At 35.3% G+C, this 23,239-nt stretch overlaps 2 protein-coding genes across 2 annotated transcripts; both read left to right on the top strand.

Annotated features, from left to right (window-relative positions):
• Positions 1 to 7,722: 7,722 nt before the first annotated feature.
• si:dkey-205h13.2 (cartilage intermediate layer protein 2) lies at positions 7,723 to 10,639 on the top strand. The gene is made up of 9 exons (XM_038278677.1): positions 7,723 to 7,790; positions 7,894 to 7,933; positions 8,021 to 8,054; positions 8,153 to 8,176; positions 8,333 to 8,362; positions 8,453 to 8,624; positions 9,600 to 9,706; positions 9,841 to 10,018; positions 10,363 to 10,639. Exons 2-9 carry the CDS (start codon positions 7,919 to 7,921, stop codon positions 10,457 to 10,459), a joined length of 657 nt encoding a protein of 218 aa, XP_038134605.1. The 5' UTR covers positions 7,723 to 7,790; positions 7,894 to 7,918; the 3' UTR covers positions 10,460 to 10,639.
• Positions 10,640 to 16,219: 5,580 nt separating this feature from the next.
• On the top strand, positions 16,220 to 21,074 carry LOC119779166 (cartilage intermediate layer protein 2-like). The gene is given in 10 exon segments (XM_038278724.1): positions 16,220 to 16,303; positions 16,407 to 16,440; positions 16,541 to 16,567; positions 17,623 to 17,631; positions 17,738 to 17,767; positions 17,799 to 17,903; positions 17,906 to 17,951; positions 19,743 to 19,852; positions 19,959 to 20,133; positions 20,642 to 21,074. Coding segments are annotated over 10 exon segments (648 nt in total). The 5' UTR covers positions 16,220 to 16,291; the 3' UTR covers positions 20,742 to 21,074.
• The last annotated feature ends 2,165 nt before the right edge of the window (positions 21,075 to 23,239 follow it).

Here is a 23,239-nt window from a genome sequence, read left to right as displayed (position 1 = left end):
TGAACTGACCAGCCAAAACAGGTCATACGTGACATCTCACATTTAATTAACCAATAGGTCACCATTGTATTACCTTAGATGAAACTAGCTTTTTTTAAATTATATTAGGTTATGAAAGCAGAAATCAAATAAGAAGTTGTTTGATGTGAAGTAGTCCCATGGCTCTTTATTCTCATTATGAAACCATAATGACATTTTTATTGAGACAACAGGCTCAGAATACACATATAGTAGGCAAACAGAAATCCACATTGCAAAAAAATAGAAACATAAATAAGTAAATTTTGTTTAAAAGAAGTGCATTTTTTCTTGATTGAGGAGGTAAGTGAGACACTTTGACAATGGAACAAGAAAATTTACATTTAAAATAAGAAAATAACTTTTGCATTGTCCTATTTCAAATGCATATTATCTAATTATTTTATTTTAAGAGCACAAAAATACTCATTCTACTGGCAAATCATCTTATTTACCTAATCAAAATAAGGGTAAGTACACTGAATTTAAGACATTTTTTTTCTAGATCGTTTTTGCAGTGCAAAAAAACATAGAAATAATAACCATCTTTAGAAAAAAGTTATAAAAAAAAACTCCCAGAAAAAAAACATAACATATCAAACACCATCAGAGACAAACAGTTGCTTTCACAAGGGAGGTTGTGAGTTCACTTCCAAACATTTTCCTTTGCTGAATGTCAAAGCTGGCCACTCTCTAAACCCCATATGCAGTTCAAATTGTTAAAATGCTTTGTGAATGTAGGAGACTGCTGGTGTAAAGACACTTTAGGTGAAGAGTAAGGTTAGAGAAGTGTTACATTGATGCAGCCTATTTTCCATTCCATTTTACAAATGACAAGGTCCTTGAATGAGGGACTAAAGGAGAAAGGACAGCAGCAAAGGCAGGGGGAAAACTACAGAGTAAATTCACAACAGAAAGAGCTTTTTACAACCTTTCAGCTGTGCTTGCTGCTTGAATTGATCATTTCAAAGGAGGATCAGTTAATGTGTTAGAAAGTCAGAAAACACAATTTTACACTTTAAGTTGTACTAATATATACAGTGGTAAAAAAAAAAACTTTGGTTCACTAGGCCAACGTTTAAAGGAATATTCAACTACAGGAACAGACCAATTATTTCATAAATGTTCATAGATAAAGAACCTGTTTTCAATGATTATGAGTATAATATAATTGTATTAGGTGAGGTAAGCACTTATAGAAGGAAGGACTACAGGAAAACAGGTTGGGGGTTATACATTTCAATTAACGAAGCAAACAGTTATTGAATTTGAGCATTTGAAATGTCTTGATCAATGTTGCTGACAACCCAATTTATGGTTAATCTCATTTAGACTGAAAAGGACACTCACATGAAAAATCAGTTGAAGATGAAAAGTAGGAGTGTTTGGTTAGCATCAAGTGTTAATCTTGATCCCATTCATTGCCGTTTGTAGAAAGTTAAAACCTGACACTGATCAACAGACACATAGAAATGTTTAGAAACCTGAATCCTCTTCAGAGATAAAAATGAAGCAATCAAAATCAGAGATGTTGAATTGTAATTTTACCAATTGGAACCAATATAATGTTTGAAAGTTTTGGGTTTTACAAGTTTATTTATGACCAACTCTAGTCCTTTTAAAGAAACATAATCTAGTAAAAATCTAAAAAAATTTGCTTTAACCCAGAGTCTGTAGAGGCAGGGAAAAATAGCAGCTTCCAGGCTGAAGACACAGCCCAGCCGAAGCCAATTTTTCTCTATACAGTAGCACAAGGTATAATATGGACATAGTGGCATAACATCACTCTATGGCCCTAGTCATAGAGCCATAGTCCAGCACCTGCTACAAAGATCCTGCCACTGCCTAGCAGCTTGTTCTTCACCTCAGAGCTGAATTGCAGCAGAACACCACATCATTCCACCATGCAGACCACATTGCACAAACCAGATCACCAGGATCTGCAAATGTCTTTCCCCATGTTTAGGTCCAGCCCTTCAGTTGGTGAGGATGCCTTATGGCCTAAAAGCTCTAACCAGTCAAATACTTAACATTTCTTTTGGTATTTGACCTATTGAAATAATAATTTTCTTACAACTACATACATTGTTTGCCTTTAGTTTCCAGAAATCCTGTAATGCCAGATTAACCCGTCGTAGTGTTTAGGTTATCTAGTATACATTGCTGTCTCTGGATTGCCAACTAAGTTAATAAATAACAGAATTGTGCACAGATAGCCAATCACCAACCTTTTTGTTTTGCTCTTACTCTCAAGTGTCTCTTGGGCTGAATACACCATCTGCCACATGTGATGATGAGTGGTATTAATTGGATGACCTAATTATAGGGGCTAACCAGTACATTTTTTGATAAATAATGTAAAAATGGCAGGCAGGCGTGAAGAGTCCATCCTCATATTCCATCCTTCATTAGGAATATGAGCTCTTGCTCAGAATCCCAAAAACCAAACTAAACCACTTTAAATGCTCCTTTAAACCAACCTCCATCAACATTTTAAATGTAAATTTTAATCAGATCTGTAAGGGGAGAAATGGGAAATCAGATAAAAGTACAAATTTCTGCACCTAATTTAATTACCAACTGTCAGACCAAGACAAAAAGGGAAAATCATTTTTGCTTATCCTGCTTAAGAACACCCATCCAATTGACTATTAGCAGTTGGATGTTCTTTAACATCGCTCCACACTGTCAGGATCTACTGAGAGACATGAGCAAAAGTTGCTTTATGCATGCAGCCAGTTTTGATAAATGATTTCATGTTGCAACTCATCCAAGCCTCCCACTCAGCTCAGAGTGCCACTCTAAACACGAGATTTATACTGAAATCAAGTGGCAGTAAATACTTTGTTTTGCCCCAAGGAATCACAGCTGGAATTAAGTTTTTCCTCTTGATGGCTGTTTTCATAGAATCTGTTGAATAGGCCATGATGTCCAGAGGTAGAAAGATTTCTTTCTGTAAAAAATTCTTTGTAGGCAATTGGGTTATTGAAGCCTAATGGCTGAAAGAGTCAGTCATTCTTTTATCAAGCTTTCTCTCATCCACCCTTTTTTGTTGATTTATTTTGAGGAATTTTTTAAATCAGCTTAAAAACAGCATTAGTGGAAGCTTTTGTCTGAATGCAGTGAAGTTTTGAAAACTAGTGAAATGTGTTCTCTTATGATCTTTGTTTTTGTTTAGTGTCATGTACAATTCACTATTTTTATTAACAGTCCAAGTAAGAGGCAGATAAAACATCAAAGATGTATCAACCATATTTGTTCTCTGGTCAAATTAAATTCTGGCCCTAGCTTAAAAACTAAATTGGTGAAAGTTTGTAACCTTTTCTTTGTAGTCAAGAGGGCATTGTCCATGTTCTATTGGACAGGCCTTTTTGTCTCATAAATCTAAGACACCACAATGGTCAACTTCTAGAATTTTCAAGGCTCAGAACAGAGGATCCACTATTAAAGGCAGTCAGCCAGATATCTCAATATAATTTATTTATAAACGACAAATTGGCGATGGCAGCAAGGGCTTCTAAAACAAGAACATCTGGTCTTAAAAGTCAGTCCATGCCCAGAGGAAGAGGTAGGTTTCAGCATCCTAGACGCTGAAGCCTTGAAGACTTCAGAACTGGCAGATCAGATCCAAGCAGACGAAGGAGGGCAGGACAATCCAGAGAACAAAGACAGAGCCGGTGTCAAGGCAAGAAGATCAGAGATCCTATGAGGCACCGGTGTCAGGTGCTTCTTAGGCTTCCTGACAGGTTGGTGTCAGGTAGAAGATTCAGGTTTGGTCAACAGGTAGATCCAGCAAGAGTCCGAGGAAAGGTCAGGCAAAGAAATCAGAAGGGGAACAGGCAGACTCAGAGGTCCAAAGGCAGAACAGGTCAGGATCAGGCAATCAGAACACAATCAGGAACACTAGAGAGCTCTTACCAAAGGCTCAAGGAATCTGACACTGATGACTGGTTAGAGGGCTGGTTAACTAGAAGCAGGAGCAGATGGATCAAATGAACGGCAATGAGAAACTGTGCGGACTAAGACTGGTGAATGATCCAAGATCATGACAAAAATGTTCATTCTTCTTTCTGTAGTAGTTTGAAGAGGAAAATAAAATTGTAAAAAAAAAAACGACAAAAAAGTAGAACTTAACCCGGCAATACTTAAATAACCTAAACTATACCAGTCAATTCCACAAGGATTTGCTTAGAATAAAAAAATGGAGAGGGAGCCCCTGAGCACGGACTTGAAACAAGGTGAAACAAGAAGCATCTTAAATATCTTACAGCCAAAAGAAGGAAAATGGCAAACCTTTTTGAAATATTGTTTGAGATTGTTACTTAAGCCCCATTTACACTACCCTCTGAAAACCGATCTGCGCTAACTTGGATCAATTAACCAAGCCGAGCTTCTTTATTATGACCATTTACACACCACGCCAGCACGGTTCCTTGCCTCCTAGAAGCGATCTACAGTACTACTGCTCTCTAGAGGGAAGCAAGCAAATCAACATTGCAGCGCCCATAACATTCAGCAAGTTTGGTTATAATTGTGATATTTCATTATTTGTGGAGTGTCAGGCAGCCTTTGGTGAATTTACTTGACAAAGTCGGCTTTTGGGAAGTAGATATGACAAACGATTGTCTAATCAGGCTCACAGACGCAGGAAAAATTACAGATGTTGAGGTTCATCACACTGCAAACCAGAATCATCACTGGAAATCGTATTTTTTAAATTTCATTATTACGGAGACTGACTGTAATGAGATGACGTGGTCTGCTCATACGCTCTTTGTTATCTAAGAACCAAGCCTCAACTGAACTGTGCCAAGCCCTACTGATGAACTAGGGCCAGTTTAGCATGGTTTGGTTGTGTCTGGCACGGTACAGTTTTCTGTGCCATCTACACTCAACAGTGATCTTAGTTACTGTGCTCGGACCAATCTTGGCATGATTTCAAAAGGGTAGTGTAATTGGGGCTATAGTTACAGCAAGCAACAAGTCATTTTATCCAAAAAGAATAAATATACATAATTGAGGTTGAAGTGTTAGTACCTTTTTTTTTTTTTAACACAAATGAAGATTTACATAGGTGTTCCTAATGTTGGGTTAAAATTAGCCATTTGCTGATTTCTTGTTTTTTTTTTTGCTTGAATGTCACAACATCAAATTTATCTAACAAAGGTAAACACAAGATGCAGTTGGTCTGTAAAAAAATAAAAAATAAAATAATCCCCGTGTTAAAAAATGATGTCCAAAGATTTTTTATCACACCTGATTTCCCTTCCTCCAGCCTTACCAAGCCCTGATTAATGTGGGGTAAACACTTACACACATCTCCTTATTTACATGCATCATTAGTTTTACATACAATCAAAATGCCAAATTTATAAATGAAGGCAATCAGCGGAGCATGTAATTTTGCATTGTGAAAATTTTGATATCATAATATTTAACAGGCCAATAATTCTTTTCATGTACAGTAAACTGGGTTAATAGTGTAGAGAAAGGACAATGGACAAAACTGTGTTTTCCATAGAGACACGGGGACCATGACAGAGTCATGGGGTGTGTGCGGGTAGAGGAACCTAGAGAGGTGTGTGTGTACGTTGCAGAGGGATGATAAATGAGTCTACACCCCACTGTCATTTGTACTTTGGCATCAAGTCCAAAGCACAATTTGGAGTAAAATATTGCTGCAGCCCCTTCAAATGACAAACTTTAATGCTGATGTATGAATGGACAGAGGCCATATCGAGTTGTAATTGAACAGTGGGAGGTATATATTCTTCTTAAAGGGCAACTAATTAGTGTTTACAAAACCAGTGGAAAGGATGGACACTATAAAAGGACAGGCTTCTCTGATGTTACATGTAACAGCACAACAACACCAAATCAGTGATCAGTGATCAGCCAAAAAAATTAATACATAAAAAATAAAGGAAATTGTTAACTGTGGAAATCTAACAAATTTTGGATTTATTCAAAATATTTTTTCTATAGCACAATTTACAAACAACTGCATACTTTCTGCCAGAATGACAATTTTTTTATTTAAAAAAAATGCTTTCCCGTCTGCATTTGTTTTCTTGTTATGTGTCATTTCTGGAGTGACTCCAATATTGCAGATAGAGAAAAAACTACATTTGTCACTTTTTACTTTACTTACCATTAAACAAAGGATTTTCACAAACTATTTCAGTGTAGTTGCTTGTTTTGTGAAAACTAACCACCTTTACCTAGTGTGTGAATCTTTACGTGATTCTTTGTAGGTACATCATGAAAATCTTTGTTTTAGAAATTGGTTTCACCCCAGCCCAGGCCAGATTTCTGCATTTACACATAGCCATGAGCATATCAAGTTCCATTAAAGAAGTAAGGAATTATAAAAATATGTATGGAAACATTTAGCATTATATCCATCAGTATGTTCTATCCAGAACTCCTCAAGTGGAAAAGTTTTAGTTTCACTGGTTTAATTTCATAAAACGTCTTCTTGAAAGAATCTTTTGCTATCTGATTATTAATTGATTAATCGAAAAAAAAAATTTGACAGATTAATCAATTTGCAAAATAATCGTTAGTTGCAGCCCTTGTTGAAACCCAAAGGAAATTTACAATCATCTCCCTTGTTTTATTCACATTCTGAATTAGATGCTTTTTTTCTACATCATGCCACAGAGAGTTTAACAAGTTCACTCCACTGCACCTGAAATCTGAGGTGTACAATACAAAAAGTAATGGTTTAAGAGATGCTGTATGTATGCTGAATCCCATTGAGCTGCTCTGTACAGACTTTCAGGATTCCGATCTTTTGAAACTGGAACCTTATTCCATTCCAGCTTTCCTGCTGCCGTTTTACCTGACTTTTAGAGACAGACCGGTGGGTGAGGAAAAGGTAGCAGCATGCTAATTTTGTTGAGAAAGAACACATAGAAGAATGGCTTATTGTTAAGGTGGAATATTACATAAGCCAAAAAAAAATCTCAATACAATAAGGTACATGAATTGTTTTTTTTTTTATTTTGCCACAAAAATATTGGCTAGGAATAGAAATTTGATCACATATTATTTTTAATTTTTGTGCCCCAACTTGTTGTTGCACCCCTGCTGCAATAACAACTTGACTATTCTCTTAACACACAAACAATGAAGAAGTGATAAAGCATTCAAACCAAACTTACTAAAAAAATAGGAATAATATATTTTTTTATTTGAATAAAATAATGCATTTGATTTCACAAGTTATCCATACATTATAAGGCTATCAATTTGAGCCTTCTGTTGGTTGTCATGTTTAAGTTTCTTGGTAGAGTTCTGAATTCTTCAAGTAAAATGAATACATTTTAGATAAAACAAATAATAAAGAATTTTTGAACTGATATAAATCAAACTTTAAGCTTTAAAAACAGGTAGCAAATTTAACCAAACAGACAACAGGAATGGTAGCTTTGAAAAGAGACACAGAGAATGTCTGAATAATTGCAAACAACTCGTCATTTACCAAATAATCAACCCACACAAGGGAGAGAATTTGAGGAGTCATGTAGCTATCGGTCCGCCTGCTGGAATGCATCGCTTGTGTTTTTTAGTTTTTTTCTGCATAATTCCAAGCAGAAATGCAGCAAAACAAGATTTAAATTTTCCGCAAAAAAAAAAAGGCCAGCCCACCTTAGAATTTCAAAACAGTTCCAGAGGGTAAAACTTGCCCCTATAAAAGGACTGGAGAATAGACAGTCATCTCACTGGACTTAGCGAACTTCTAGCTAAGTTCCCTCTTATTTTCTAAGGTAATTTTTTTGGTCATTTTAGTGCACTTATTGAAAGTAATGATTAGATGTTTACTGGAAAGAAAGAAAAAACTCTCTGTGAATAATAATCTTTCTTTTTAAGAGTCAAAGAACATCTGATCTCTGCAATGATGATCAAGCAGGTATTTATTTGTGGTAACATTATAACACTTGTTTTGAGCACCATTAATAAATGATGACAACCTATATATATAAATTCTGTTTCTTAGACAAGCCTTGCCATTGCTGCAGTCCTGCTGCTTGGTATGTTCAGTGTATAAACACCTATCTACAAAAAAATTCCTCTGATATCTATGTTGTTCAAAAACAGTAACTATGGTTATTTTCTTTTTATTCCACAGGTTATGTTGGACCAAGTCAACAAGGTGATAAACTGTGTATTGGTTTTAAAAAGCATCAAACCAAACTCCAGTCTTTTGTTCCACAATTGTTAGAACTCTGAAATGTTGTTAATTTTGACTATTAAATGTATTTTATTTGTTTCTTTATGGTTTCAATTTTCATTTTTCACTTTATTTTAGTACCAGGCTGCAGCAATCCTCCCCACATTCGTAAGTACCAATACCTTTGATTTCAGCCTAGTTAAATAAATACCTTCAGTCAAATACTGAACAGCCTAAATTTGAGATGTGTTATTCCAGAGGAATGGACACAGTGGTTTGATAGAGATAATCCTTCTGGAACTGGAGACTGGGAGACTTTAGATGATCTTCGCAAAGAGAATCCAGGGCAGATCTGCCTTGACCCCAGAGATATTGAGGCTTTGACTGTTTCAGGAATTACTGTTAGTGCGGCTGGGGAGACACTTTATCGGTAAGTGTGGTAAAGTGTGCGTTTTTTAATTGTTATACACAGCTCAATGATAAAGAACATTCAATATGTTCGACAACATCCTGAAACAGATACAATAGAAATACATCATAAGAGAACGCAAGAAAATTTACAAGGAAATATGCAAAGACAAACTTGTATCAAACAGATTTTTTACTGTTGTGGATGTTTACGCTAACATAATTTTTAAACATGCCAGGTAACAGTATACTTAGGATTTATGTAAGAATGCTGTTTTTACAATATATAATCATTTCTCAAGTATTCCAATTTAGCTTGTTATGTTATCTAGTTGTAAAAGTTGTTTGTTTCATGTTCGTGTGTGCCAACCTTACTATGTCTTTATTATGGTTTGAAATGAGTATTTCTGTTTTGAATGAAAACATGGTATTCAAACCAGCTAGGACTATCTGAAAAAAAAAAACTTTCTATTTCTGTTTGTTCTTGTTTGTCTTGTCCTAAAATGTTGCTAGTGTTATGCAAGAAGTAAAATGATCGATGCCTTTCAAAAATGATCAACTTTTTTTATTTGTCAAAATATCAGCCTAAAGGTCTAAAAGATGAATGACATTTTTTGGCAAATCTTAGAAGTGCCTTTGTGGCCTTTTAATCAAGTAGTGTTTTTAGCTCTGGAGCGCTTCCATGAAAACCATGTTCCCCTTTGTCTTCCTTAATTTTGCATCTTGCTGTGCTTTGGAGGATGTCCTGTTTTCTTTTTATTTATTGTTTTTCTATCATGAACACCTTTATACATTTTAATGAAAATTAGAAGATCAGCTACGTAGGCCAACACTATTCCATAGTTTTTTCCATTTGAAGTTAATACAAACTGTTCTTCATCAGTGCCTGAAAGCCTAAAACACTTTGCAAACCTTTGTAAAGGTCAGGACATTAAATTCCAGAAGTTAATATCTTTTTTTGACATGCTTCGGTCACAGTTTGTTTCTTTCTTTTCAGGTATGATCTTAAATCTGGACTGATATGCCGGAATAAGGATCAGGATGACCGATATTGCTATGACTATAAAGTTCGCTTCAGCTGCGAAGCTACATCCTGTAAAAATGGTACTTATGTTTTATGGTACTCATTTGAAATAAACTTTTAAGGCACTGGATTAAGAGTTTATTCAACCATCTTTCTTCTATAATTTAATCTTTCTACTACATTAGTACAGTTGTTTGACTATTTGCTCTTGCAGTGTGCTGGACTAAATGGTACAATCGAGATAAGCCCAGTGGATCAGGGGACTGGGAGCATCTGAGTGCCCTGATCAAAGAAAATCCAGGAAGCCACCTTTGTTCTGAACCTGTGTACATCGAAGCTGTTACCGTTGATGACAGCATCCCAGCCATCAGAACAGGACAGAACTTCTATTCGTAAGTTGTCCTAGAAAATATTTCATATCCAAATTACCATAGTTTCCTTTATATTTGTATTATTGAATTGAAGCATATGCTACCACATTACACTTATATTTGACACAAAAGTATGAACATTCAGGAGAATATTTAGCATACATTATATAAGGACATAACAATGGTTCACACTGTCTTCAATTTAATTTGTAAGTTAGTAAATTGATACTATTGCTTTGAGTGAAACTGATAGCAAACCATAATGATTAATATCATCACACCTAATTCTTAAACACCATTAAAGCTGTTTCATTTGTGAGATTAAAAGAACATGTGCAAATTTACCATAAATTCCTCTCATTCAGCTACAGTCCCACAAAAGGGTTGGTTTGCCGTAATCAGGACCAGAGTAATGGCAGCTGCAGAGATTACAAAGTACGCTTCGGATGCTCCTGTCCCTAGGCGACCTAAAGCCAGTGAAGGCCATGCAGGAGGGTCCAAGGAAACAACCAAATCATGCCTGTCTATTTGGGTTAAAGCCAAGGCAATGGAAAAAATGGAAAATTGTGATCTGTCTACTATGGAGAATGAATAAAGGATAGAAACTAATCGTAAACCTTTTTTTTTCTGATATATTTTTTTCTGATTGATTTAAATTTCCAATTCTCAAATATAATGTTTATGTCATGATTGGTGTCAGAGAGTAAGCCCAAGATGCAGAACACACACGGAGGCACTGGTAAAAGTCCAAAGAGTTTATTTAAGGCACAAGCACAATGAAATGAACAGGTACAGTTCAGTCCGGGGGGGGCTGGTTCACTGGGGTCCGAGCAGGGAAATGGAGATGGTTGGTTTCAGAGTTCATGAGGGGCCAAGCCTCTAGCTGTTAGCTTAGCAAAGCTAACTAAGATCTGAGCTTCCAGCTCAACTCAGAGAACAACAGGGAAGACACGGGAAATCCACATGGGAACCTCTAGGGAAACTCCACATAGGGGTCGTCAGGTTTCAACCATGTGGGAATCTTCGGGTTGGCTCACCATGGCAGCTTAGCAGGTTAGGTTTTCCAAGAGCTTCAGGCTTGAGACTGGTTTCCTGTGATGCAGCTCTCCCAGAGCTGCAGACCGGAGACAGGTTGCCAGGGAGACAGCTCTACCAGAGCTTCACGAAGGGACAGGAGGTTAAGCTCTTCCAGAGCTTCACGAGGAGACAGGAGGTTAAGCTCATCCAGAGCTTTCACGAAGAGGCAGGAGGTTAAGCTCATCCAGAGCTTTCACGAAGAGACAGGATCCCTGTGAGGCAGAGATAAGAGATGTTAGAATCTGGTCTCGACCTAGGAACAACCAAGACTCAGTCAATAGCAGAAGGTTCAGGAAGCTAACCAACTAAGATCAACACTGCGGCGTGGAATCAAGGTCTGAAGTCAGCTTATATACTGTGGTCCTCCTGATTAGTAGATCAGCCACAGGTGTGTGGGAGGTTCAGCTCAGGAGGACCCACGGCGCACTCTGCTGGAGGCAGAGGGTAATCTCCAGAACCTTGGGACTCCAGCCCTAAGGGAAAGACAAAGAAAGCAGAAGAGGATCCTCGGCGCCCTCTGGTGGGCAAGCCTGAGGATCCCAACAGTTTATGCTTGTGACTGTGACTTTTTTTTCTTGGTGTCTTTAAAAAATGTAAGGAGGTGATAGGTCTTTGTCTGTTTGTAAGTGGCAATGGAATAACTTTAATGATTAAAAAAAAACTATGGAAAATAAAAGCAAATGAAAATTATTGATGTTATTTTCTTATTTGTCCAACATATTGTATATGATGTTTATCATGTGTTCTAAATAACAGAGACTAATGCACAATTCAACTACAGGTCCTTGAATTCTATTTCACCTCAACATAACCTCTATAAAACTTTTAATTTGCCTAGTCTGTGTTCTTATAAGCAATTATAATACAGCGATCCGAAACTGTTCTGTTGATCAAGACTACAGTCTTTGATATTGAGTGAGGAACATAGATCTATGCTCACCCTAACAGACTGATGATATTTTTTGGATACTTTCCACATTTTCAAGTTACAGTTTGTACATAAAAAACAAAAGAAAAAACTAACACCCCCCTGAGCCATACCCCAATCCCCTACCCAACTCGCTGCACATACAGCCATGCCCACACAAAAACAAGTAAAAATTTAAAAAATTCTATACCTTTTACACTTTTTACTTTTTATTTTGCCAGTTGAAAACAAAAATGGCCAAATGAAGTCTGTCAGCTAAGTAACATATCTTTTATTTATCTTTATATACAGAATTAGATTCTGATTTTTGTGCAAAAAATTATAAGGTCATCTTTAGCTTTCTAATTGATACGTTCAAAATGTTTACATCATTTTATTTTTGCAAACTAAGATTGTACTGATTCTAGCGGTGTAAAAGTTACAATAACCTGTGATCAGTTATCTTTGTACTGTATCTTTGTACTTTGTACTCTCATGTGGGGGTTTTAACAAAATGTTATATATTCTTAAAAATCACAATCAGGCAGAAGTTATTTTGTTTCCCAAAAGAAGTATTTTCTTAACACTAATTTAATTCCCACAAAGACATACAAAATTTTGAGGTGGCCTGCTGTATTATTCAACTGAATTTGATGTAGAATGTTCTATATTTCTTTGAGGAAAAGGTATTATTAAATATATATGATGCGTTTTCTTTACAGTTGGTTTCATCTGTTATGATCTAAATAGGCATTAGATAAGAATTATATTTGCATAATGAAGTTATGAGTGTTTTCTCGGAATTCTCTGAATTGTTTTAAAACTATAAAAAGTAAAAACATAATTATTGGTAAATAAGCCACTGAGACTCAAAAATGCTTTTCCACTTCCATCTGAAAAAATTATGCAAGTTGATATAAGCTGAACTGTGCTAAACTCGGATAACAACAACAACCATTAAGTTGTTGGGGGTTTGATAAATACTGAAATGGACATGTTTTTAGTTTTTGTTTAAACCCATATGCATAATATTCACAGGAGGTGAAGATGAAATTAGGAGTTTATTTACAAACAATGAATGAATGTTTCCAGTAGGCCAGGGACCAGGAATTATGATCCACTAGATTACAGGGGATAAGCAGATTGATTAAGGTTGAAGTTTCAATAAAGGAGAAAACTGTGCAGACATGTTGCAGTTTTTACTGTTTGGGCTGCAGGGAACTACCAGGAAAAAAATTGCAAAAATAAAAAACGATAGGATCCAGGAGCCTTGGAGTCAATGAGAAGTTGACTGATCCGGGATTAAGGTTAGTGTTGGATGAGTGAACACTGGGTGGAGGGAGATCACTGTCAGGTTGTATTTATAATGGAGGGCGAGCAGGGTACGAAGGTGGATCCAGAGAAGCAGTCAACAAGAGTAACTTGATCCGAGAGGTTCTTGCGGAGGTTGGACAGCAACCAAGGGGCATGGGAGGATACTTCACCATGAAGGAACCAGGGAACAGGAACAGTAGAAAACAAACTGACAAGGTTTCAAAGCCAGAGTATCATGCTTTAGTTACAGCTAGAGACCAGAATGCTGGGAAAGCAAGAGAAATACCACACATAGTTATCACTCTGGCAAAGAAGAACTGGGAATAGGCTCCTTAGGAAGGACCTGAAATGCAGAACACCTGTCACTACCAGCACCAGTGGTGGCTCCACCTGAGGGTACATTTCATAAGCAGCAAAAAAGAAAATGGAAACAAAGGCGGTGTCCGAAAATCCAACTTAACCCCTTGAGTTTGGACGAGACCCCTATATTGAGCCTGATATAGTGGTTACGACATTTTATATGAGTGTCTGAATGTCTATTCAATCTAAAAGCAGTGGACTCAAAATTTCCCACAATGCACCTGTTATTAATGATAATTGTCATTGATGATGTGTCAGTTTATTATATCCTACTTGCGTGTCAGAACTAATGTTTTCCCTAGTAGTTTATCTAATTAAGACACTTCTTCTGTCCGGATATACACGTATCATCTTCATTCTGTACGTGGCAAAGATATGGGAATGGAATGAGAGTGATGTCCTTCAGCTAAGAACAAAGTGTAACATTTTGATAAAGCTGGAGCCATGGATGTCTCCTCATCTGCAAAGGTGTATGATGTAATTATGTTATGATGTGGAATATTGGAGTTGTATAAAATGCCTCTTTAACTTTTAATCGTGGCCATTTCACGAGAAGTGGTAAGTGGTTGGTAAGCAGCTGCCTTCTTTAACCCTGAGCAACTTCTCTGATCTGAGTAAGATTACAATTTCTATCAACTCTGCTGTCATGTCTCATGGTTAATTTTTACATATACGTTATGAAGTGTTATAGAGTTTGTCCCGAATTATCTCTTTTCAAGCAAAAAGAACCGGAGAGAGAAAGCTTCAAGCTGTAGACACATAGCTTTACTTTAACACACCTTGATACTGAATGTTTTTGCTCTCATGCTGTTTGGGATAGGCTTTGAAACTTGTGTAGATCTATTTTAATTATTTATTTACATGTGTTTCAGACAAATACGCCTATTTAAAATGTTTAAATTTTAATTAGCAAATTAAATAATGTATCTTTGAAACAAGATCTATTCCTCAAAGATAGACAAGGAAAATCCATATTCACAAAACTGGTATCAGCCAGTCAGACTTAAAAAACAAAATTGTTTTAAATGGTTGCTAAGTCAATGTAAAATACAATTTTGTAACATTTACATACACTTGTTAGTGCAACATTCTAGAATCTTGAGTTGAAATCATACATTAAGATTTTTTTTCGTAGCAAACGCACATCTGTACTAACCAGATATATATGACATTTAAAAACTCTCAGAGAGACTTTTATGTTTATGTATCTAGAACAAAATGAAGCCTATTTTATTCCTGATATCTAGAATGTAAAATTGACATTGCAACAGATATACAGTATGTGTTTGGCATTACTTCTTTGGAGTCACAGCCAGAATGTTCCCTTTCTGCTCAAATATAATATAATATATAATATAATATATTAATATTAATATATTAATAATATATATATAATAAATTACCTTTGTGTTTAGATATTATCTGTGATTTAGACTTTGAGGAACAATGGTGAAACCCCACAAATGTTTCCTCCACAGATGTCATCTATTGAGCCACAGGTGAAATTGAAGGGCCTTTACATACCACAACAAGGGTCAGCAATCCTGCTAAACTGGACAGAGAACAACAAGTACAAAGCAGCAAAGTGAGATTTTTCATGGTGCCAGTAAAACTGTTGGGATTTTCCACTCGTCTTTTTATTCTGCATAGAAATAAAAGTCACAAGGATATAACGCAACATAGTGCCTAGCACCATATTTAAAGAAGTAAAGTGTGTTTTGTTTTGAACAATCAATGGAGCAATTTAGTAAATGATGTAGATAAAGAAGTAAAAGCAGCGTAATTGCAAGACAACTATTCCCTTTAATAGGGTTTAGTCTGCACTAGCTGATAGAAGCGTGATTATATCACCTTTAACAGATAAAAGCCCTTGCCTTTATGTTAATGAATTCAAGTTAGCAATGACTGAGCTAATTTGTGATTAATTTCGACTTTTCTTCTATTTACATTTAGTTTAGATTTTTTTTTTTACATTTAAAGAATGACCTAAATTATGCTGTACATGTAAAGCTGGTCTTTTCAGTCTCCGGTTCTGGTCATCATTGAGATTTGTGTCAACTGCTGAAGATAGATATAAAGTACCTTAGCTATTCAATTCAAATGGTATCAGCTTTTGCAGGGTCAACACATCAAAATACAATGCAAGTCCCTTTAATGATATGCTAAAGAAGCATGTCAGCTAGTTGAGTCAGTGTTATTGGAGCAGTGACATATCTAAAACCTGCAGCACAATGGCCCTCTAAAGTTGTCTTACGGTAACTGTCACTCAGGGACACTGGACCCATAAGATAAATTGATCCTCGATAAACTTGTTTATCCCACAGGCTGTATCTGTGGGGTTAATGGTGCTGTTTTCTTCCTAGGTCCTCCATTTAACCTCTTAGAAAACTTTCCGTAAATAAATTCTAAGTGAGCAGCAAAGCAAGTTGGGGCTGTAATTCCTTTGTGTTGTTTGTATTTACAAGTATGCAAAAATGCTGTTAAGTGTTCTAGTTGCATATTTAACGGTAATTAGATGGAAGCAAGGGCGGAGAAGTGATGATATAAAACTGCAGAGAGCCTTACAGCTGAATTGTGCTGCTCTTAGTTATTTGTGTGTGGGTGTTTAACAGTCAGAAACTCCTTCATCTGCTGCTATGAACAGATTGGTAATGTATAACTTTTTAAGCTGTATTTTGAAATGTGAAATCCAGATTCATAAATTTTACTTAACAAAAATTTAGATTTGACATTGTTTTTATTTTTTACTAGGTCAGTGTTTTAATTGTGGCTGGACTGATCTTTGGTAAGTTTGGCCTGAAATGACAATAACTATTTTTGTTTTGTTTTTAGGTTGAATAAAAAAAACTATGTGTAGAATAACAAAAACTATTTTTTTTTTACAGAATCATGGGCTCAGAGACCAGAAATAGGTATATTTTTCAACCTAAGTAGCAGTTTGTTGATGTGACAGACCTTTTTGATGCATGTACTCCAATAATTATTTATGGCCACTGCAGATTTAAATTTAAGGAAATAAGTTTGTTTTTGATAGAATACAATATGATGTTTATCTCTCAAAGTATAGTAAGTCACTGCTAAAGGGGTACAACTTTAGTCAATTTACTAATTTAGGTTCACCTACTATACATTGAAAGAAAAAAGAAAAACACTATCCATAGATTTCATTATTATAATCACTGAAAAGATCATTCTTATAATTGCTTGAAAAATCTTAAATGTATCCACTTATATTTGTAACCATTTATATTCTGAGATTAACTCCAGACCTTTGAAATTGGAAGCCCCCCATGTCATCCCTCTAACTAAATCTCTATCAGATTCAAGTCCAGCTGGGGCCTTCTCCTATTATTACCTTTAACTAGAAGAAACATAAAAATGTAAAAGATTGCCTGAAGTTTTAATCTGTCAGGCATAGTAATAATTGGGAGCTCTACTGTAGCCTTGCAAATGAAAGTATCTGTCATTATAGCAGCTTGAACGTTTGTGGTCCTTTTCTAAAGTGCAATAAAACTATTGTATTTTTCTGGAATATGCTTTTCTAAAAGTTTATCCTAGCAACCTCTTTTAAACAGTTACCTAAAAAAAGACTGATTGCAATTCATTATTACTTCTCTAAAAACGTAACTGAGCTATTAACTCAGTTACTGCTCAATGAAAGTAACTTTTTACTTGCCAATCTATGCAGTCACTTTTTATGTTATTGGAAATTAATATAAAACTAGGTCTAGTTATGGAATATGGGGTGTTTGTTATTAATTAACAAATTAAGTAATTAAAAGTTCTACATCCTTGTGAGCAAAACTAAACTATCCTATTTTGATCTGTGTGGTTTGACAAGTGTTGTTCTTCCCTGGTTCAACTCTTTTTAATGTTCAATATAATATTTAAAAATCAAACAAAACAAAAATAAATGTGTTTTTTATTGAAAATTATTAATTAACTTTTCTCTTATTTTTGTCTCCAGTCTTGTCAGGCAAGATTTTATCAAAGGGGCATTTTTTTAATTATTATCTTAAAAGCATTCAACTGATTTTTCCTTTGACCTATACTTTCTCTTCTCCTTTTTAAACTCTATATAGGATTGCAATGTTATCCTGCCTTCAACCTTCGTAAGTAGATTTTCATTTTTGTTTTCTCAAGAATGCTGGACCCAATGGTTTGACAGTGATAACCCCTCAAGTAATGGAGACAGAGAAAATCTTAACAGACTTCTCAGAAAGTATCCTGGAAAGATCTGCCCAAACCCACTCTGTCTGGCCTGACTCCAGAGGAAGCAGGTGACATAATTAAAGTGTAAGTTAATCAAGCTTCATTTCCCCATTAAAGTTAAACATTTACAGTCAGAAAAAAAACCTTTCTTGGGAATTTTATATAGAGGCTCTTACGATATACATAACTAGTTTAAATTATGTATTTTTGTGATACCTTTATGGCACATGTCCTGTACAATTGATGTAAAATGAGAACTATTCTGATAGAAAAATCAATATGATTACTAAAATAGTATATGGTTTCACAAGTAAATTTGTGTTCACCTTTAAACTAAATGTTATACAAAGTCAGAGAGATCTCAAAATTTCAAAGGAGTATATTGTACAAAGCCATTATTGAGTAGAATGATAGAAACAAATTGACAGAAAACATATTCATTGAATAAGAAATTTATAAAATATCTATACATTTATTTCTGTTATTTACTAAGTGAAACATATAATATAGAATGATTTCACATTAAATGTTATTTTAGGTTTTTGTTTCTGGTGATTATGGGGATTTTCCACTCACAGCCAATGGAAACGTGATTACAATAAATATGTACAAACATTTTAAAACAGAAATGTGGACCTTATCGAAAGCATTGTGCTACCTGGAAAAGGTTATTTTAAAGTTACTTTTAATCTGACAATCTTATAAGAAGGCGGGCCCTTATTAATTGGTTATGACTGTATTCGCTAGTGCACAGTCAAATTATTGATCAGAGATATAAAACATAAAGCACAATGATGTTTTCCTAAAATAGATAATAAGAACAGAAGTGGTCAGAAAGTTTTCCAAGAGGTTCTTCCCAACTTAGTAACTCTAGCAGTACTATTTATTGAAAAACAGATCATAAAAACCTCACTGGGCATATTTTATTTCGGCTTTGATATATTTTGACATCTTCATTCTAAACATATACAATAACATAAAAAGTTACACTAATATCTCCTTTGATCAGACCATGTCTGTCATTTCATCAGCTTTAAATGGCCAGCAACAAATAAAAAATCAAGCATCACCATGCTTTTTTTCTGCAATGGAGTCTTACCTGATGTCTGCATAGAGACCATAGCTGTACAGAAGTTTTCTATTTCTTATAAGTTTGTACCAACTAGTCTTTCTGAAGCTCTAGGAGCTGTGTCTTCCAGGAAACTTGTCTAACTCTTCATATGCGTACTTTGGTTGGAAGCATGTCAGAAAAATCTAGTTAAAGCAAAATTATGTTTTAATGATGTCCTTTTCCCTTCTAGATTATAGTCCCAACAGTGCTCACTGGAACACTCAGAAATCTAGAAATAAGTCTGTTATCTATACATCAGGGTGTTTCATCTATGAGCTTGTAAAGTTCTTGAGAGAGGTCTTTTGTAATTCATCATGAGATTTTGTGTGAAATTTTGGTGATTATAAATCTTCTTAGGCTGCAGATGATCAGTAAGGATTTAAGCAGTTTAATTAAACTTCCAACTTACTGGATTGCTTACTAAATGCATACAGATTTCTGTGATTTTCTTTACTTCATATGTGTTTTTGTTTTTCATTTTAAACACATTCATGTCTCAATTACTTATTCCCTATACCATTCCACTTTATTATTCTTTATAACTCAAGTGATGTCAATTTCCTTTCAGTATGTCTTCTCAAAATATTTTGCATTTACTATACCATGCAAGATGTTTCTCATGTATCTTGCTGTTTCCTGTACAGTACTTTGTTTGTTGTATAGGTGGTTTCCTTACTCTATTATCTTTTTATTACTAACCTAAGTACATTACAAAATAGTGCTCCTTTCAATTACGTTTGTTAAATTATACTTTTTTTTTCCAGGAGCGACACAAACACAGGATTCATATGTCGAAAGAAGGACCAACCTGATGGGTATTGTGAGGATTACAAGGTTCGCTTCAGCTGCCCCCCTCCTTACTGTGCTGAGACAGGTAACATACATCTAGCCAATGATTGTTCATGAAAATTAACTTTTTTTGTTCCTTACACTTTTACAAAAGGATGGGATGTTTATTCTTCTGTCTTTGTTCTCTGTAGTGTGCTGGACGAAGTGGTATGATAGAGATAACCCTTCTGGAAGTGGTGATTGGGAGACTCTGAGGTCCCTGCAAAATGAATACAAGGGAGAAATTTGCAATACACCTCACTATATCGAGGCTGTTACCACTGACACTTTGACCCCAGCTATTTACACAGGAGAGAACTTTTATGCGTACGTTGCCTTGAAAACGACATCTTGATACAGAAACAAGCACTACCACAACTAAACAGCAACTAAATAGCATTTATTATGCCTTATGAAGTATTTAAATACTATTACGGTATATAGAGGCTTTTTTGTTTTTGTAGTCTGCATGATTCAAGCAATAAATTGGTACTGAAGGAAAACACAACACATGTAAGACGTTAAAGCAGATTCTAACATAACAATTTTAAATGTACATTTAAACAGAATTCTGTGAAATAATCATCAAAATATTTTTTAGGAAACATCTCTCAATCTATATTTGCCTTTTCAAATTATACAGAGGTTTGTTAACCTAGAGTCCAATTGTACACACCTGACTATTTTGAGAATAATTTGTTAACATTCCACACATATTGTAAAAAACTTGAAAAAAAGTACTGATCTATGTTTTTCAAACATACCAAACCAGACAGTAAGCACTTCAGAGCCATAATATATTCTTCTCACTATCATTGTATTTACTGTTTTTCAGCTACAATCCAACAGTAGGTTTCGTTTGCCGCCAAGAGGACCAGAAGGATCGGACCTGCAAGGATTACAAAGTCCGGTTTGGATGTCCCTGTGATAACTGAGTCAAGACAACCAAAATGAGGATAAAAGCATTACTGTCCTGGGGTATTCATTTTTCTGGGTGTAGATCATGTCCTCTGTTGTTTACTTAGGTTGAATCTTGCTATAATTTAGTTGCTTTCTCAGTTTTAATCAATCTAAGTAAGGTGTTTCAATTTAAGTTAATTCCTTTGCTATTCTTTTACTCTCTTAGGTTATTCTTGGTTTCAGTTCCTTTAGACTTTGGATTTACTCCATAATGGATCTGTTTTAGTTTTAAAAGCCGTAGCCAAAAAGTCTAAAATCCTTTTTTTTGTCTGTATGTTTCTGCGCTGTTTTCTTAGAATATAATAAAGTAGAGCTGCAATTTTATGAACTAACAAATGAAAGAAAAAAACTCAAATTTTTGTGCAAAGTTTGCCCACCAAGACTTAACAAACAAGTCTGTACGTCCACAATGTCCAATTCAAATTTAAAGCGACACATCGAGTCAAAGCATTCGAGTTATCTTGGGAAATATCTGCTTCTGAATCAGGAAAGAAAGAAATCATTTTTGATACAAATCTTTTCAACAGAACCTTAATGTACCTGTATGTTTCTGAAGTTCTGTTTAATTTGTCTCAATAAAGGCTTCACTGCCATAGAGTATACATTGACTGCATCTAGTGTTTTCGATTTCTTTTTATATATTATGATCACACATTTAAAAGGTGAAATATGTGGTTCTTTTGTGTAGGATTGTGGCTTAATTTACAAAATGAGGTAGAGCTAGCTCATTTATAGGCTTGTGAACATAGTTCATGCTTTAAAATGGTGAACTGTGACCATCTGCTAGGTAATTTTCATCTGTGTGAACTGAACTTTGAGCTTGTTCTTTTTAATTATGAACAAACACAAAATTGCTGAGAACCTTTAGACTCTCTCAAGGTTTCATTTTTAAAAGCATTTCTGTTCATTTTTCCTACCTTTTTACTTTTTAAGGAAAATTTTATTATATCATGGCATGCCTTAACCATTAAAGAAGTGTTAATATTTAATAAAATCTTGATTTTATTTTGTTTGAAAATAACAATTAATTATGGTTGGTCTTCAGTTGTAAAATATATTTAATTGCTGTAGAAGTTAAAAATCTTAGTATTTACCTATGTGCCAATACCTTTGAAGTATTTGTCAGTATTTAGTTTTAAACTCAGAGGGGGCGAAAGAAAACCTTAATGTTAAAAAAGCATCCTACTCTGAGTCCATTTCTATCTTACCAGGAAAATTAAAGAGGAAGTACGAAATCCAATGTGTCTTTAATAGGCCTACATTATGCTACATGCACATATACATTTTAGAACCAGCAGTCTAAACTGATTTAATTCTCAAAAGTAACAAACAGTGTTTTAACACAAATGTGAAATCATGAATAAGAATCCAGCTAATTAGAATTTCCTCAGCATGTTGACCTTAACAAGCACATCTACAATATAAGCAGCATAATTGGAGTTGTCTTTTCTTCCCCAGCTAAATTTATTCCCATTTAGAGCGTAACATGGTTTGCCTTCATAGTAGAGTTAGTATAATAACCTTCCTCTCTGCTCTCCAGCTTAAATAACACCACTACCATGGCTCCTGCAAAATTGCCCCTGGCATGAGGCAACACTCACATATAAGCTCGCAAACCCAGAATGTACCAACACGATTTCACACAAGTGAACATGAACAGCAAGGAGGGAGACGGAAAATACAAGATGATTCCTGCAACCTGAGCAGCTTCAACATTTCCTCAGGAGATGAGTTGTAGCGATAGGTACCTAGCAGAAAGTCTGTGGTGCATTGCACAGAATGTGAAATGAGCAGGGACAACTTTTCCACGTAATGCTCTCGGAGAAGCTTGTGTTCTTTGGGTAGCTTGCCAGACTTGCATTGCATCAACTGTTCTGCATTTGGTGCCATTTAGCTTTCAGTATTCGTGACTGTCTTCCAGTGAGACTTTGCAGAACAAAGGAAATATACAGAGACAATCAAGAGGGAGGAAGAGTGGATGCAATCTGCTGGTAAACCCCCACACCCACCTCCAAAAACACACTCACACACAAGCACTCAAACCTGCATCAATCTCTATGATAAAACTGAAGAGGCAGATTCTTGCAGTGGTAGTGAAATAAAATATAATGTAAAAAGTGAAGAGCAACAGAAGTGTCGAACCTTCAGAGCATTACGGCATTCTATTCTCTTCTATTAATCTCCCACTATTCCAAGTCTGTGAAGGCCTATTTATAGACCAGGACATGATTAAGTGGTTTAGCACTGCGCCACAAAGGGAACCAAGCTCATTTTCCCTTTCACGTCTTCTATCTCAGTTACTTTTCCCTACTCCTATCCCTTCTCTCTTTCTATTCCTGTGTGACTTTAAGTTATTTTTCAGCTTTTTTCTTTATCCCAATGTATTTATAAGCATAAACTACATTTCATTGCTCATCCAAGCTTCCTTTTTGGATGTCATTGAACGTTTGTATCAGGGGATAGTGATAAGTCC

This window comes from Cyprinodon tularosa, unplaced genomic scaffold (assembly GCF_016077235.1).
Source record: "Cyprinodon tularosa strain WSP-4 unplaced genomic scaffold, ASM1607723v1 ctg143, whole genome shotgun sequence".
Classification (NCBI taxonomy): domain Eukaryota; kingdom Metazoa; phylum Chordata; class Actinopteri; order Cyprinodontiformes; family Cyprinodontidae; genus Cyprinodon; species Cyprinodon tularosa.
Note: the sequence above shows the minus strand (reverse complement) of the source record. Positions and strands in the feature narration are given on the sequence as shown.

Bases quoted from the DNA above. Each gene is read 5' to 3' on its own strand.
- si:dkey-205h13.2 (XM_038278677.1), top strand. The intron at 8,055-8,152 runs GTATGTTCAGTG...TTTATTCCACAG, and splicing joins TGCTGCAGTCCTGCTGCTTG to GTTATGTTGGACCAAGTCAA. The intron at 8,177-8,332 runs GTGATAAACTGT...ACTTTATTTTAG, and splicing joins TGTTGGACCAAGTCAACAAG to TACCAGGCTGCAGCAATCCT.